We start from the raw sequence: 15,865 nt of genomic DNA, 5'->3' as shown, positions 1-15,865 counted from the left end.
AAGAAGAATGAATATTGTAAAGATGGATATTGAAAATATCTTGGCTTTGAGATTTTGAAGCTTTTATAGAAATGATCATTAACTCTCTTCTTCTTCTTCTTTCAATTTTACTTCATTTTTAATTTTAAAATTTAAGAGTTATGCATCAACATTTTATTTTATTTTTTAATTTTCTTTTAAATTATATCAAATAAGATTTTACATGTCATTTAATTGTTAAATTAACTAATTCAATAATGAAAGAACCTAATTGATATAACACCGATAGTTTAGAGATATAATTAGAATGTTTTAAAATTTGGGATCAATTTAGAATGAGGATCATATTTTATGGATGACTAGTACAATTAACTAAAAAATTCAAATACAAAAAGAATCGTAAAATAATTAAAAACAATTAAAAGACTAACAGCTAACATAACGATTCACGTGTAAAATATATTTAAATTTATACGAATCATTAAAATTATTTAAAAAATCTTAAATTTTAGAAATTTATAGAATAATTATAGAATTATAAAATATATTTAAATTTATATAAATCATTATAAAATTCATAAAAGAATTTTTTTTTTTTGCAAGTCTGGAATTTTTATTTCGATAATAAGTAAATGGGGGAGCTTAAAGTGTGATAGTAATTGAGTAGACGGTTTAACGAGGAATTTGAGTGATAATAAGTTGACTGCTTGGTGGCTTAAAGTTAATAATGGGTAATAGTTTTGATTAAAAGAGCTGGTGTGAGGGAAGTCAACAATGATGAACTAAAGCATGACGTACAATGGTGTGGGAGGAAAAACTAAAGTAAATTTTTTTATAATTATTTTAATTTTTTATAATTTATAATATTTTAATAATATTTGTTGTATTCCTTCGTCACCTAGACACATGTCAGTAATATAAGACGTATTAAGTTCTCCTTTGACTCTACCTGAGACAACGTTTTGATTAACCACCCGTCTTGGCTAGAGGAGTGACACTGTTTCATTATCAAGACCACCTGCCAGATAACCACTCCTAATAAGCCCTCCACTCCTTGATAATGAGATGAATATCCCTCAAGTGTAAACATATTCTTAATACAATAAAGGGTCCACTCGGGCGTAAGAACCTCGTATAAATTAAAGACATAATAAAATGAGTTCCATGGTACACGTCTTTCACGCTCTACATGATGACAACTTTCTTTATAACAATTTGTCACGTCACACTAATAAATAAAAGGACATCTCCTATAAATACTCTCCCATCGATGAAAAAAGGATCGATTTTTCAACCCTATAGTTACTCTGAGTAAATCCATTCTCTTTCTCTCGATTAGCCTGTCTTCTTGCTCCTTTTGGTTCTCCACCCCTTTAAGTAAACTAGCCTCCACAAAATTACCACTTATTAATACTTAATAATGTTTAATAAATTTATAATTTTCTATAGTTATATATTTATTGTTATAATAGTTTTAAATACCTTTTTAATAATTTTTATATACTCTTCTATAATTTTATAATTTTCTAAACTGTTAATTTTTGTTTTATGTCAACATTTAAGGAATAGAAATTCAATGGGAAAATTAATTTCAATCGCTCAATTTATTCCTAACTTTCGGTTAAGACCCTATTTGTGTGCTATTTCTAATTACAACTTTTTTCGATTAGTTTCACTTAGTTCCGATCTCATCCTTTTCTTTAAAAAGATCTTGTAGGTAATCTTATACGATGACTTAATAGTAAAAAATGTTCATCACTCTAAGTGTAATTAGAATTTGAGTCACGTTAATTATATTAGTTATACGGGTTTTACTGTCTTATTATAATTTAGTAAGAGAAAATCTTTTTGGTTGTTAAAAATTAAAATGCAATCCCAAAAAATAAAAGTAATAATTAGTGCATAAAAGGAAAAAAAAAATTGGAAAGGAAAAAGGTGAAAAAGGCAGAGTCAGAGTCATAGTGGGAGGATTGAATTGTATCACGATTGAATCTCTAATATTATACAAACAATTAGAGGAATATACCGATTGCCATTCGGAATATGTCGACTTCTTAAGTTGCTTCCCCCTCTATTATAAATACTCTTCCATGCTCTTTCACTTGCCTCCCATCCTCTTCGTTGCCCTCTTTTTCTCACTTCTTCTAGAAACAGACGGAAAAAACACCGGTTAGTTTTACAAACTTATGATGCTTAAACCCCTCTTTTATCTCCCTCTCCATGTTTATGTATTTCTTGTTTTTGATCTTTTACCCCTATGGTTGCTCTCAGTTCTTTTTCTTTATTGGTTCATGCATGCAAATGGGATTTGCCTTTTCTTAATGAGGACAAGAAATAGCTTTTTAATGCATCTGGGTTTTCTTTTTCTTTGCATGATTCCATTTTGTTAAAAGTGATATACCCCAGTTTATTGTCAGGGTCTTGATTTGATTCTATTATTCACAGTTAGCCATTTTTTCAGATCTTTTTCCTAATGGTTTTATGGGATTTTTGTAAATCATGCAAAAAAGACTGATATTCATCCTGGTTTTTGGTTCGTATCTAAACTTTTGGATCTGTCTGCAACACTTTATTGATAACATAGAATCACATTATTTTAATGTTTGGTTTTTAATATAATATTTATATTCTTGGGGTTTTTCAGTTCTATAATAATACGTTTTCCATCCCCCTTGGACTTTGTAAGAATCAAAGTAAAAAAAGGTTTTTTCTTACTTTTAGTGAGAAATCAGACTTTGAAAGAGTTAAAAAGAATGGAAATTTCCTACAACTACTTCATCCTTTCCTCACCATACCTTTCATAGGAATCGTTTTAAACAGCCTGTTTAGAATAATATTCCCCGAATATTCATCATAATTTTTATTCTTGCGTGTCTTTTGTTTCTTACTTTATATAGGATTTTGTTGACTGACTTCCACATGATCTGCTTAGCATAGGGGTATGGTCTCCCTTGTATATTTAGTTGGGAGGGCTATGAGTATAACTATAGGTATGGCGATGGCCTAGTGTGAATATGACTTGTTTGGGTTTATATATATATATGAGGGTATAACTATAGGTATGGTGATGGCCTAGTGTGAATATGACTTGTTTGGGTTTATATAAATATATGAGGGTTAATATGGTACTTGTAATTGTAACAAATTATTGGTGTATGAATCTACCTAATGTTTAGATGTAGGATAATCAAGTTGGCTAAGGAAAGTCAGACAAGAGCTTTAAAAGTCTAGAGTGGAAAATGATATTTTTATTAAATATTTTATTTTATTTGGTTGTAACCTGTGCCTATATATATCTTTGCAGAGTAAGAGATAGCATAGATAAAAGAAGGTTGTGAGTGAGCTAGGTAGCTATGGCGGGAGAACAATTGCAGGTGCTTAATGCTCTTGATGTAGCCAAAACACAATGGTATCATTTCACAGCTATCATCATTGCTGGGATGGGTTTCTTCACTGATGCATATGATCTCTTCTGCATATCTCTTGTCACCAAATTGCTTGGCCGCATATACTATCATGTTGATGGTGCGGAGAAGCCTGGAAGTTTGCCTCCCAATGTATCGGCTGCAGTTAATGGTGTAGCGTTCTGCGGAACACTAGCAGGCCAGCTCTTCTTTGGTTGGCTTGGTGATAAGCTAGGCCGAAAGAAGGTGTATGGTATGACTCTAATGCTCATGGTCATATGCTCTGTTGCATCAGGTCTCTCTTTTGGTCATACTCCTAAATCTGTCATGGCAACCCTTTGCTTCTTCCGGTTTTGGCTTGGTTTTGGCATTGGTGGTGACTATCCACTGTCTGCCACCATCATGTCTGAATATGCTAACAAGAAGACTCGCGGGGCTTTCATTGCGGCAGTGTTTGCAATGCAAGGTTTTGGAATTTTAGCAGGTGGTATTTTTGCAATTATATTATCCTCTTCATTCAACGCCATGTTTGAAGCTCCATCGTATGAGGTTGATGCGCTTCGCTCCACGGTTCCGCAAGCAGACTATGTTTGGCGTATTATTTTGATGGTTGGAGCACTCCCGGCTGCTCTTACCTACTATTGGAGGATGAAGATGCCTGAAACTGCTCGTTACACTGCACTTGTTGCTAAGAATGCAAAGCAGGCCGCATCTGATATGTCAAAGGTCCTACAGATGGACATTGAGGCTGAGCCACAAAAGACTGAGCAAACAAAAGAGCAGAAATCCGGATTCGGTTTGTTTACTAAGGAGTTTGCTAGACGTCATGGGCTTCACTTGCTTGGAACAACAAGCACTTGGTTCTTGCTTGACATTGCATTCTACAGCCAGAATTTGTTCCAAAAGGATATCTTTAGTGCTATTGGCTGGATTCCTTCTGCAAAGTCCATGAATGCCATTGATGAAGTTTACAGAATTGCAAGGGCACAAACACTGATTGCTCTTTGCAGCACTGTACCAGGCTACTGGTTCACAGTGGCTTTCATTGATAAGATGGGAAGATTTGCCATCCAATTAATGGGATTTTTCTTCATGACTGTGTTTATGTTTGCACTGGCTATCCCGTATGACCACTGGACCCACAAGGAAAATCGAATCGGCTTTGTTATTATGTACTCATTGACTTTCTTCTTTGCGAATTTCGGACCTAATGCCACCACTTTCGTCGTACCAGCCGAGATTTTCCCAGCAAGGTTGAGGTCCACCTGCCACGGTATCTCAGCAGCCTCGGGAAAGCTTGGTGCTATTGTTGGCGCATTCGGGTTCTTGTATTTAGCTCAGAACCAGGATAAAGCCAAGGCAGATGCAGGGTACCCTGCAGGCATTGGGGTGAAGAATTCACTTATAGTATTAGGTGTAGTCAATGCCTTGGGCTTCCTCTTCACTTTCTTGGTGCCAGAATCAAAAGGAAAATCTTTAGAAGAAATGTCAGGCGAGAACGAAGAAAAAGAACCACAAGGAGAGGCAGAGCCGCCATCATCTAGTGGCCGCAGGACAGCTCCAGTTGCTTAAGGCATGGACTAATGAACCAGTTCTTGAACACCGTTGTAAAGCCCTGAATATGCTGCTATATAGTCAAGTTTAAGATGTCAAAGTTTCAGTTCACTTCTTTTTTTCTTTTTCTTTTTTTCTTCCGACTTAAATAGTTTTTCAGTTTCAGTACCTTAAATTTTAGAGTTATAATAGAAAAAGTCCCATGGTTTGCATTTACCAACATATTGCTTTGTGAAGAACAGCCATCAGAATTGAACCCAGAAATGAAGGTTGAGATTCTGTTAATGAGGTGAAACTAAATACGTCACAATCTGTCTGTTTATGCCATCTTTTTCAACCAATGGTTAGGTGTTCAATTATATGACAAAAGCCCTTTCAAAGCCTCGACTTACAGCCACATAAGTCGAGGTGAGTAACTATGTAAGCCATTAGTTGCTCCCCTTTGACTTTGATTACTTGTTTTGATGTTGGAACAAAGGATTTCAAAGATGGTGTCAAGACTTTAAACACAGTGCTTTGATTCTTTGGTTGCATTCAATTTAGCAATAACGTTGAGCCAAGGCAAACTCATCCATCTAATTAAAACACCCTAATCTCCTTCCTACAGCCAACGAAATTGACTGAAACATAAATAATAAAAAAATTTATACTTTTCGAAAAAAAAAAACTTTACAAAAACACTATTTTAATGGAAAGCAGAAACAAAAAAAAAAATTGAACTTTTAAATAAGATTTAAATAAATTGGTCCCATTAAATACGAAAACCTATCCATAGAGTGCAACTTTATCTAATATTTATTTTCGTAACAGAAACCAACTCCGTTGTGAAGGGAGTGGCATTGCACCATGAGAAATGCGTGTACATGTTGACTTATTTGAAAAAGTCAAGAGGACATGCCTCTTGTCAAGGGGATAATGACTTATTTGCAGAGGCCATCCTCGTTAGGCCCACAATTTTTAAAATTATTTTTACTTTTTTAAAATAAAATAAAATTCCAATTAAACTCTTAATTTTTTTTAATTTCATAAAATCTTTTAAAATTTTTAATTAAACCTATCAAAAATTTTAAAATTTAAAAAAAAAATTCAAAGTTTTTAAAAATTTTAGTTACACCCAAAACTTAATGTCAAGACCTACCACTGTTTATTCGGCCTTTCAACTTTACAAAAAAAAATCATTTTAGCTCTTAATTTATTTTTTCATCTATTTTAATCTTTGAACTTACATTGTTTTGAAAAATCACCCTAAAATAGATGGAAAAAAAACTACAATTAACTTTATCAACGTGAAAAAAATATATTTAGGGAGTTGGACTATGTTTAGGGAGTTGTGAAACTTCATTTTTAGTTAGAATTATATATATGTTTTGATTGGGTCTTAGTTCACTTGACATTAATATTGTTGTTAGTGTAAGAGGATGCAGGTTTGAATATGCTAAAGTGCATTATCCTCTTATATAAAGAGAGTATGAGTCATTCTCTGAAGAAATTATTTTAGAATATTTTTAAAAATATTCTTTTTATTTACAACTTGACCCTAGAAGTTTGGAAAAATTACGAAATTACCCCACTGGTAATTTTGTGAAAAAAAAATTGATTCGAAGCAAGCTCACACCCAACAGACGTAAGCTTGAAGATAATGGAAAAGATTACTTGATCGAAACGTTCATCCTAAACAAACCATAAAGGTACCTTTTTTATCAAGTGTTTATTTCTTTAGATAACACAACCAAGTTCTTATTTTGGGGAAAAATTTTAAAACTCCATGTTTCCTTAAACTTATTTTCCGTTGTGTTTTTTGAACCCAATTTTTCAACTATTCCCTATAAGTAATATCTACCATTCCTTCTTGCTAGTACCGTTAGATTGCCTCTGACCTGCCTTCAGCTGACATGGCACTCAGTATATAATCATTCAACCTTCTAAAGGGCACCTTCGGTCGAGAGCTTCTTCTTGGGCTTTGCTACTCTGTAACACCACAATCGTTGGGTCTCAACTACAAGACATCACATTCGTTGTTGAAGCAACTACAATCGATTACATACAATTTTCATCTTTAATCATTTAGTTACAAGTATTACAAGCTTAAAACACAATATATATATGTCATTTTGGGTCATATACGAGCTTATGAAAACTCAATACCATCCTAGGGTCGAACTAGGACTAAACTAAAAAGTTTTCAAAGTATTTCAAGTGGGTGTCTTGAATTCTAAGGCTTGGTGTCACGATATTGAAAACAGTAGCCAAGCTTCCCAACCTGAGAATCAAATTGAAAAGTTTTCAAAATAAAATAATATCGACGTCGCGACGAGATGGCCTGATCTCTGAACATTCAATAAGTGAAGTCGCAACATTGAAGGCAGAATACTAATCCCCTATTTTCCAATGACAAAAACTCAACATACATAATGACCATTGGCCTCAATGATCCAATTAAGATATTCCAACGTTCAAACTTAAAACATAGTTACTAAAGCATCAATATCAATTCCTTATATGATTATAAGCAAACTCACATATTCACAACTTATATACAAACCATTTTTGACCATTTCTAACATTGAGTAAAACATCCCTAGGTACATGCCATTGGCAAAATGGAAAAGACTATACAAACTTAGGTTGAATCGATGCTATTGTCTAGATGCTAACTTCACTTTCCCGGGGCTTTGAGAATACTTGTACCAACATACGAAACAAACAAACCATAGCTGAGAAAATAGATACATATAACATAAGCATTAACAATATGTTTCAAGACAAATCATGCATACATGTGCTCAATATCTAACCAAATCATGTTCCAAAATGTCAACCATTTTCCATCATCAATCTATATGTGTAAGCATACTAAGACATTATCAACCAACTTATCCAACAATGCACATAAATGACCAATTCCAATTTGTTTATCGTTTACCAATCTTTCAATATATATTAAGAATCAAACACATAATTATGTAACTTTACCACATCTTATTAACACCATATTACTCATGTTCCATGGCAATAATCTCTTTTACTTTTATTTCATACCATTCAACTCATTTATGGAGTTTGTCAACTAATTCGCATTTGTCTCGACATCCAGGGCTCATTTTCTTTTAATTTGCATAATCAACTATATGATTTCAGTATTCTACTCATATTTAAGCATAAATTAGTCCAATAACATCAATTGTTATCACATTCATATTGTTTACCAAACTTACATTTTGCAACTCTTATTAATCTAACTCAGACTTAAACGAATAGTTGGACTGTCCCACCAACACACCAAACTGGCATCGAAGTGCATTATCAAATAAACCGAAGTAGGATAACTGGCATGTAACATGTATATTGGTGCATAAAACACATTATTAGTGCACAAAATGCATACTGCACATAATGCATCCCCCCTCACGAAGTGCATCTTGGGGCATTAGCACATAATCCACACACAAATCAATCCTATGGCATACCAACTATATCCAACTCAGCTCGACTAGTTACTAGGGTACCAATGTTCAATTCCGTTTATAATTTAGTACATGTATCATTTCTCAGTAAAATCCACTATCACAGTCCAATTTATTAACATGTCAAATATATCTCATATCATTCTATACATTTTCACCCAATTTCATAGCACATATCATAATTCAAGCAATTCATGTTATTTTACATTTTATTCAATTTAGTCATCTATCTCGGTAATTCACATTCAAGCTCACTCCAATAGTATAATTTACCACTATATACTCACCTTGACATTCCCATGTGCAGATAACATGAAAATGCAATCAATTAATACGACCTTAAGTCATAAATGTACAAACTAGAGTTTTCGATCACTCGTCGATCATTTTGGCTTTTCCTTTCCTTCTTGAATGTTCCACTTCGACATTAGCTACGTATATTCACAAAACATATCAAATAATCAATTTCCATTCGATTCACAACCAAATATTAATTCATGCATATTTTGCAAGTTATTCAATTTAGTCTCTAAAATCGGGACTAGCATAACTTTCATTCTAAAGCTTCGGATTAAAATTCGATTTCACATTTATTCATTAAAGACCTTATATTTTATATTCCTTTTTAATTTTTATAATAGTTTTGTATTTTGTTCAGTTTGGTCCTTAATGTACGAAACTAACAATTAAGGTTTACAATTTAATCCCTTTTCGTAAATTAAGCTTAAATTCTATCAATTTCACACCTAAATCATTCAATTCTCAACAATGGAAACTTACCAAAATTTCACCAATTGATCAAATTGATCCATGAGTTACCTTAATCAAGTTCCCATGATAAAAAAAATACATAAAAATCAAAGAAAAATGGCTAGAGACTTACTTGAAATTAAAATTGAATGTCAACTTAGGTTTTCAAAACGTTTCTTAAATGGTGGATAATGAGAAAGGTTGAAGATTTCCATCTTTTTCCACTAACATTTCCTATATATATTATGATTAATTTTAATTAAGATTAATTAATTAACTTAATCATGCTTAATTAAGCTTTAATCTTTAATTAACTTAAACTAATTACAATTAACATCACATCCCACTATCATTTATTTAGAATTGGTTTATTTCCCATTTTAATCCTTTGGTTAATTGTTATTAAAGTCCCCAAGTCTTATTCTAATTAAAATTTATAATGATTAAACTTTTACAATTTAGTCTCTAAGCCTTATTAACCACTTTTTTGCTAAATTGCTTAACTAAATTTCAATTAAATAATATAATAACTCTGTAAATATATCTATTTAATATTAACAGACTCGGTTTATGAAAAACAGAGTTCCAAAACTGCATTTTTTGATACCCCTGGAAATTGAGTTGTTACATATTCAATAAGCTTGGTCATCATCATGGCCTTACTGGACTTGTTGTTAACTCATGCTATCATTCATAACTTTTTTGTTTAATATGTCATTTTTATTTCATGTCATGTTATCGTAGATTTTTGAATATCTAATTTTGTATAAATTAAAATTATTTAACTATTTATTCTATATAGAAAAGAAAATCTTTATAATGTTAAATGTATTATGAAATGTTTGTGTGAGACTACAAGTGGTGTTTGTGTCTGTACAAGTGCTATCTGTATTATGACATGTTTGCATGAATGAAAATTGAAAACATATTTTATAACCGATTTTTTAAATACCATTCAAAAATTGAAGAAAAATCAATGTTGTTTCGGTTGGATCAGATCAATTCGGAGAAGGGTTTTGACTTGATTGATCCAAAAACTAGTACGAATCAGTTAAATAGAGTAAAACCTCACTTGAACTAGATTTTAGTTTTTTTTTATGAATTTTTAATATTATATTTAAGTGAACTGGACAAACCGATCAGATTGATTGGATCGACGAACTAAGCCTTACCGGTTTATATTGTCAAAAAAATATAGCACACAAGCATGCATAATGAGAAAATAAATGTCAAATAAATCCTAATAAAAAGACAGCTTTTGACTTGTGTTAATTTTGATATTAAGTAAATTGCTATTTTAAAAACGAATTGAAAGTTTAAACGATAGGTTGATAAGTTTAGGAGTTGTGGATTTTTTTTTTCTTTCATTATAATTTTTAAATTTGATTTATTCACTCTAACTAAATTACCATTCCATAAAAAAAACAATTTCTTAATTATAAAATATTAATATTGATTTTCTTTTAATTTTTAACAATAAATAGGGCTATTGTTGGATAAGAAGATTAACAAATTAGGGTTTAAAGTTTTAGAGTATTTTTGTTTTCGGGTGGAGGTGAAAAGGGATCATGCTTGTGGCTGGCACCAGTTGGTGCATAATCTGTGATTTCCATTAGCATCCTTTCTCCATTGAAATCATGTCCTAAATATTCCCCAAACATTTCCTCAGCTTCGATTGATTTTTCCACATCCTGCAAAATAGAATCTTGTACAATCTTATTATTAAATTTATATATATTCAGCTAATGTAATTTAAGTGCTAATTTAATATTACTTCTCAAAAATATTTTTGAGAAAATATTAAAATTTTCTACTTCTACTTTTGGCCAAAATAGTGCTTTTGCAACACAATTTTTTGTCCCCAAAAGCATTTTTAAAAAGATTAAAAGTGTATTTTAACGCAAAAATGCTTCTAAGAAGTAATTGTAAACTAACCCTAAAAAGCAAAAAGTTATTCGAAAGCATCCTCTTTTGTTTTAAGATTTGAAAGATAGAAAAATGACCTGAACAAGTAAATCTTGGACGGAAGAAGGGAATAATTCCTTGTTTGAGTTGAGATTTCCTATATAAATATATTACACAGAACAAATTTTGTATAAATTAATTAACTAAAAAAACCCCAAACTTAAAAATTAAGATATTACCCTTATTTGTTATAGGAACAGCAGCAGAAGAAATCATAAGGCAACATAAACCCAGAAAAAGTAGCATCAATCTAACATTAAAACCTTTCTTCTCCATGCTGATTCATAAACAAAAAAATGAGAAAAGAAGAAGAAATTTGGTGATGGTGGACTTGGTAATTACTACTTTATATAGAGTTGATTTCACATTAGTATTAAATTAAGTCAATTATTTTAAAATTTTAATTTAATTTTAAATTAGTAAATGCTATGGTTTTTGTTGTCAATTATGGTAAGAATATTAGAAATGGTAAGCAGTTTTACAACAACTCAGAGAATCAACACCTTCCATATATTTTATTTTAAAATGAGGAATAAAATCCTACCCATTAATTCATACTTTAAAAAGGTTTAAACGTGAAGTATTGATATATTTTTTTATAATTTCTAGAGTTTTTATTTGAGGAAATTTTTGAAAACAATATAGATTTTAGAATAAAAACTTTTTTTTCATTTATTTAATAACAAAATAAAAATGTGTTTTGAAAAAAAAGTGAAATTTACTAGATATATATGTAAATTATTAGACCAATCTATGGGTCGGGTAGGGCCTTAACAAAATTCTAAGCCCGGCCTAAAAATGGGTCTAATTTTTGCCCAAGCTCATCCCGGGTTATAGATGTTAAATTTGGGATTGGTCTGCCCATATTAAAATTTTTATTTTATTTTTATATAAAAAATTTTAAAAATACAATACATTAAAAATACTAAAAATATTATAATAAATGTTTTCCAACAAATTGAAAATAAATTTAAAAAAGTCTTTATACCTAAACAACACTAAGATGGGTGCAATTAACAAACAAATGCCTCTAAAATAGTAGCAAAATTAATAACAAAGAAAGAGTTATACAATATCCAAATAATAACAATAAAATAGTAGTAACATAATAGTGAAATAACAGTAAAACAGTGAGAAAATAGCAAAAAAAAGTTACTTGAGGACAAAAAATTTTATTTTTTGCCTAAGCCCATTTTTCAGGCTTATATTTTTACCTAAACTCTCTCTTTTTTCAGGCAGGCCTTCCCAGCTCGGCCCATGGACAGGTCTACAAGTTATCAATATTTTATTTAAATATAACTTGTAATTTATCTACTAGATAAATATGTAAATTACTAAACTTATCAATTTATTTTTAAAAAAAAAGAGAGACCAACAATCTCTTTTTACCACATAACTTCATGGGTTAGGCCAGGCCGAGTTGATGCAAAAATTTAGACTCGTTTTGTAGACATGGGCCCGGCCCAACTCGAAAAATAGACCTAAAATTTTGCCTAAACCCATCCCAAATAAAAAAGCTAAACTCGAGCTCAACTGAACCTACCCATGTAAAAAAAAATTATATATATATATATATATAAACAAATTTAAAAACATAATACATCAAATACATTAAAAGCATTAAAATAAATATTTCTTAATAAATTGACAATAAAATAAGAATTATATAATATTTAAACAATAACAACAAAATAATAATAGTATAAGAACAAAATAACAGAAGCGAAAAACATTTTAATCAGATTTAGGCTAAGCTGAGCCTATATCAAAAAATTATTATCCGAAACTTTTAATATATACTTTTTATTTAAATTTATTTTTAAATTTATATTTTTACTTAAATTACTCAGATTTTCAAGCGAATCTTTTAATATATACAAATAACCCGACCTATAGAAAAGTTGTAGACGTAAGTATAGCCTAGAGCCTCAAAACAGCGGAACCACAACAGACCACGCAATGAAAAGAGAATCGTCAAATAAAAAGTCAACTTTTTTTTTTTTTGTTTACTTTTTACCTTCAAACCAATTTATTAGGCGAATCTCAGCCGTCCAAGAGGTCATCATCCATTCAATCTCTTGGTCTTCTAGTTGCCTCGTATCAAATTTTCTATTATAGAAAAAAAAAGGGTATTTCTAAAGCTAACCCCATCTAATAATCAAACTCGGTACAAATGGAGAAATTGTATTGGCTAGAAGATCTGACAACCTGATGTAGACAATTCGGACCCTTTTGGAAAACGGGGTCTTTTTCCTTCAAACCACGCTTGAATTTCGGAACCCGGTCCGAGTCCGACAAAGCTTTCATAATCAAGATTTTGGGAGAAACCCTAGTTTTAGATTTTTAGGGTTCTAAATAATCTCAAAAGTTTTTTCGCGCTAAAATATGGATCACAATGGTAGCCGTTACGATACATTCTTCTTTTTTTTCTAGGTAAATGTTTTAATTTCGATTGCTTTTCTTATTAAAGAAGAATTGAAATCTTGGTTTTCAGGTCAGAGAGGATCATCAAACCCGTCAGCTATGCTGGCTACTTTGCTTAGTAGAAGAGCTAAGCTTCAAGAAGAGCTTCGAAACATCGAGAGACAAGTAATTTCATATTCCCCCCTCCCCCCAATTTGGTTCAAATTAGATTATATTTTACATCACTGTTTCTGGTTTTGAATGTAAGTGGGAAAGCTAAATGCAGGTGTACGATATGGAGACTAGTTATTTACAGGATACAGGTCAATGCGGCAATGTTTTGAAAGGTTTTGAGGGGTTCCTCTCTTCATCTAATAAGAACACTGCCCTGTATGGAATGCCTGCTTTAACACTTTTTCCTTTATGTTTTTCCTCTACTTATGTGCCTATCTAATGTTATATTTTATATTATGCTTGTTTAGGATTTAAATCTGCAAAAACTGAACTTTTTAATGTTCCATTCCTAGACATTGTCTGAAATTCCCTGAGATGAATTCAATTAAATGTAAATTTGTCTTAGGGATTTGTATGTTATGCTTCAGCCATTTATTGAAGTTGATTTGCAGCTCAAAGCGGTCCAGGAAGTTCCAGCCTGAAGACAGGCTATTCTCATTATCTTCGGTCGCTTCTCCGGCAGTGCGTATTCTTCTTTATTAAGTTGCTTTCCATCCTTTTCTTTTTTTCTTGTTTGCTGGCATAGCTACTTCCTGTTCATGTCAATTGAAGTGAAGTACATGAGATTGATTTCTCCAACTGCTTGGACCTAACTGATTACATTGTTATAACCGAAGAATGGGGCTATAGGCAATGTCAAGTTGCCTTACTTTATGTAGGATTTTGCATGTCCATTATAAGCATTTATGACTTTTAATAGGATGAAAATGTTAGAATATAAACGAGATAGCCTTTGCATTTTATCTATAGCATTTTCTTTGGTTGTAAAGGAGGGGGTGTTTCCTGTTTCTTTTTTATCCTCATTTCACGAGGGGCTCGTATCATCTTGCATTACTATCGCATACTCAGGTACAGATTGAGCAACAACCATTCTAGTACCCACAAGGAGTTCATCAACTGATTGCAACTTTGTGCAAGATTCATATTGCTATTAGTGCAACAAAATTATGTATTGATGCCCATTCTACAGAAAATCCTACCAAAAGTTTCAAACTAGATCTATAACCGGCTGATTAAGGCCATTTCAAGTATGCAGATCCTGCTGCAATTTCAAACATGTCAGCACTTTATTTAAAGAGTGATGGATATTAGAATTACTATGACTACATATATATGTATACATGGGAATAACTCTTCATGGATACATGAAAGGCAAAATTCTCAATGAAGTAGTTTTCTTTTACTGCAGCTTATTTTCAGTAACTTCGAAGAAGCTGGAGATGTGTACAACTTTTTTTCTTCAGAATTTTGTTCACTGTGAGGTTTTTCCGACTGATTTTTTGCTGCTATTGTTGTTTTTTCAGGCTGAAGAGATTGCCACTGCTAGAGATGGTGAGCCTGTAATATGCAGGTGCATCAACACATTTCCCTTCTTGATGTTTATTGTTTGTTATTATTGTTGTTGTGTGTGTGCGTTTTAGCAGGTGGGAAATTAGACTGGTCCTGTTCGGTCTAAGGATCAAGTTTACTTTGCCAATGGGCATTAAATGCATTAATTTTGTTTTTTACAGAGGAAAACCGAAGAAGGGAAGAGGTAGAGAAGCAAAGAAAATGCGACACTTCAGTGAACCAGATTATGACTATGATGATGATCCTGATGTGACTTTATGAAATGAGTTGAATCTAACAAAGTACTTTTTGGCCTTGCCTTAATGCTTTCAAGCTTTAATGTCCAATCTTAGATGTTTTTCGTATCATAACAACCGGTGATAGCAGATGTTATTTACATGATTTTCAAGTATGCCAGATGAAAAAATGATTTTGGTTTTTCATGGTGCTCAAAATCGAATCAGGGGTTCATATGGGCAGAATGTTGAGTGATAATGTGAATGACACTTTACGGTCTGAATCTTCTGGGCTAGTTCTGGCAACTAGTCTCATCTTGTTTTGTTCCACTCAGCATTTTAACAGAGATTCTACTTGCTTTGGATCCTTTTTTTTTTTTATTTCTAAGGGGGCCAAAACCTTAAAAACTTGAGGCTTTTGGTTGAATTTGGATGATTATATGCTTGGTTTGGAACACAATAAATTGCTAAATAATCTAGAATTTTAAAGCTAAATTGGGTTTCAGTGTTGAATTGCCTGCTAATCTTGCATTTAATAGTAGCTTCT

General features: G+C 31.8%; 3 protein-coding genes across 5 annotated transcripts; 2 read left to right on the top strand and 1 right to left on the bottom strand.

The window, feature by feature from the left end:
* Positions 1-1,915: 1,915 nt before the first annotated feature.
* Positions 1,916-5,237, top strand: LOC108462460 (inorganic phosphate transporter 1-4). Its single transcript, XM_017762429.2, has 2 exons — positions 1,916-2,148; positions 3,284-5,237. The coding sequence occupies exon 2, from the start codon at positions 3,333-3,335 to the stop codon at positions 4,953-4,955; it is 1,623 nt and encodes a 540-aa protein (XP_017617918.1). The 5' UTR covers positions 1,916-2,148; positions 3,284-3,332; the 3' UTR covers positions 4,956-5,237.
* Positions 5,238-10,579: 5,342 nt separating this feature from the next.
* Positions 10,580-11,490, bottom strand: LOC108488818 (uncharacterized). Its single transcript, XM_017793107.2, has 3 exons — positions 11,296-11,490; positions 11,155-11,213; positions 10,580-10,842 (listed from the first exon to the last, which is right to left on the bottom strand). The coding sequence occupies exons 1-3, from the start codon at positions 11,390-11,392 to the stop codon at positions 10,672-10,674; spliced, it is 327 nt and encodes a 108-aa protein (XP_017648596.1). The 5' UTR covers positions 11,393-11,490; the 3' UTR covers positions 10,580-10,671.
* A 1,762-nt stretch (positions 11,491-13,252) lies between these two features.
* Positions 13,253-15,683, top strand: LOC108454002 (uncharacterized). 3 transcript variants are annotated; one of them, XM_017752299.2, is made up of 6 exons: positions 13,253-13,549; positions 13,611-13,705; positions 13,806-13,909; positions 14,122-14,215; positions 15,058-15,104; positions 15,265-15,683. In XM_017752299.2, the coding sequence occupies exons 2-6, from the start codon at positions 13,640-13,642 to the stop codon at positions 15,362-15,364; spliced, it is 411 nt and encodes a 136-aa protein (XP_017607788.1). In that variant the 5' UTR covers positions 13,253-13,549; positions 13,611-13,639; the 3' UTR covers positions 15,365-15,683. The 3 variants fall into 3 exon arrangements, with proteins under 3 accessions (XP_017607788.1, XP_017607772.1, XP_017607782.1); XM_017752283.2 differs by having other exon boundaries at positions 13,266-13,514; XM_017752293.2 differs by having other exon boundaries at positions 13,276-13,514; positions 14,146-14,215; positions 15,265-15,456.
* Positions 15,684-15,865: the final 182 nt, after the last annotated feature.

The sequence above is a fragment of the Gossypium arboreum genome, chromosome 7 (genome assembly GCF_025698485.1).
Source record: "Gossypium arboreum isolate Shixiya-1 chromosome 7, ASM2569848v2, whole genome shotgun sequence".
Classification (NCBI taxonomy): Eukaryota; Viridiplantae; Streptophyta; class Magnoliopsida; order Malvales; family Malvaceae; genus Gossypium; species Gossypium arboreum.
This window is presented reverse-complemented; position numbering and strand designations above follow the sequence as displayed.

What these genes read in the sequence shown, in the direction of transcription:
- LOC108462460 (XM_017762429.2), top strand. Translation starts at nt 3,333, where the DNA reads ATGGCGGGAGAACAATTGCAGGTGCTTAATGCTCTTGATGTAGCCAAA.
- LOC108488818 (XM_017793107.2), bottom strand. Translation starts at nt 11,392, where the DNA reads ATGGAGAAGAAAGGTTTTAATGTTAGATTGATGCTACTTTTTCTGGGT. An exon ending in TGTTCCTATAACAAATAAGG is followed by an intron (nt 11,214 to 11,295) that starts GTAATATCTTAA and finishes ATATTTATATAG; the next exon opens with GAAATCTCAACTCAAACAAG. An exon ending in TCCAAGATTTACTTGTTCAG is followed by an intron (nt 10,843 to 11,154) that starts GTCATTTTTCTA and finishes TCTATTTTGCAG; the next exon opens with GATGTGGAAAAATCAATCGA.
- LOC108454002 (XM_017752283.2), top strand. An exon ending in TCTAATAAGAACACTGCCCT is followed by an intron (nt 13,910 to 14,121) that starts GTATGGAATGCC and finishes GTTATGCTTCAG; the next exon opens with CCATTTATTGAAGTTGATTT. An exon ending in GGTGAGCCTGTAATATGCAG is followed by an intron (nt 15,105 to 15,264) that starts GTGCATCAACAC and finishes TGTTTTTTACAG; the next exon opens with AGGAAAACCGAAGAAGGGAA.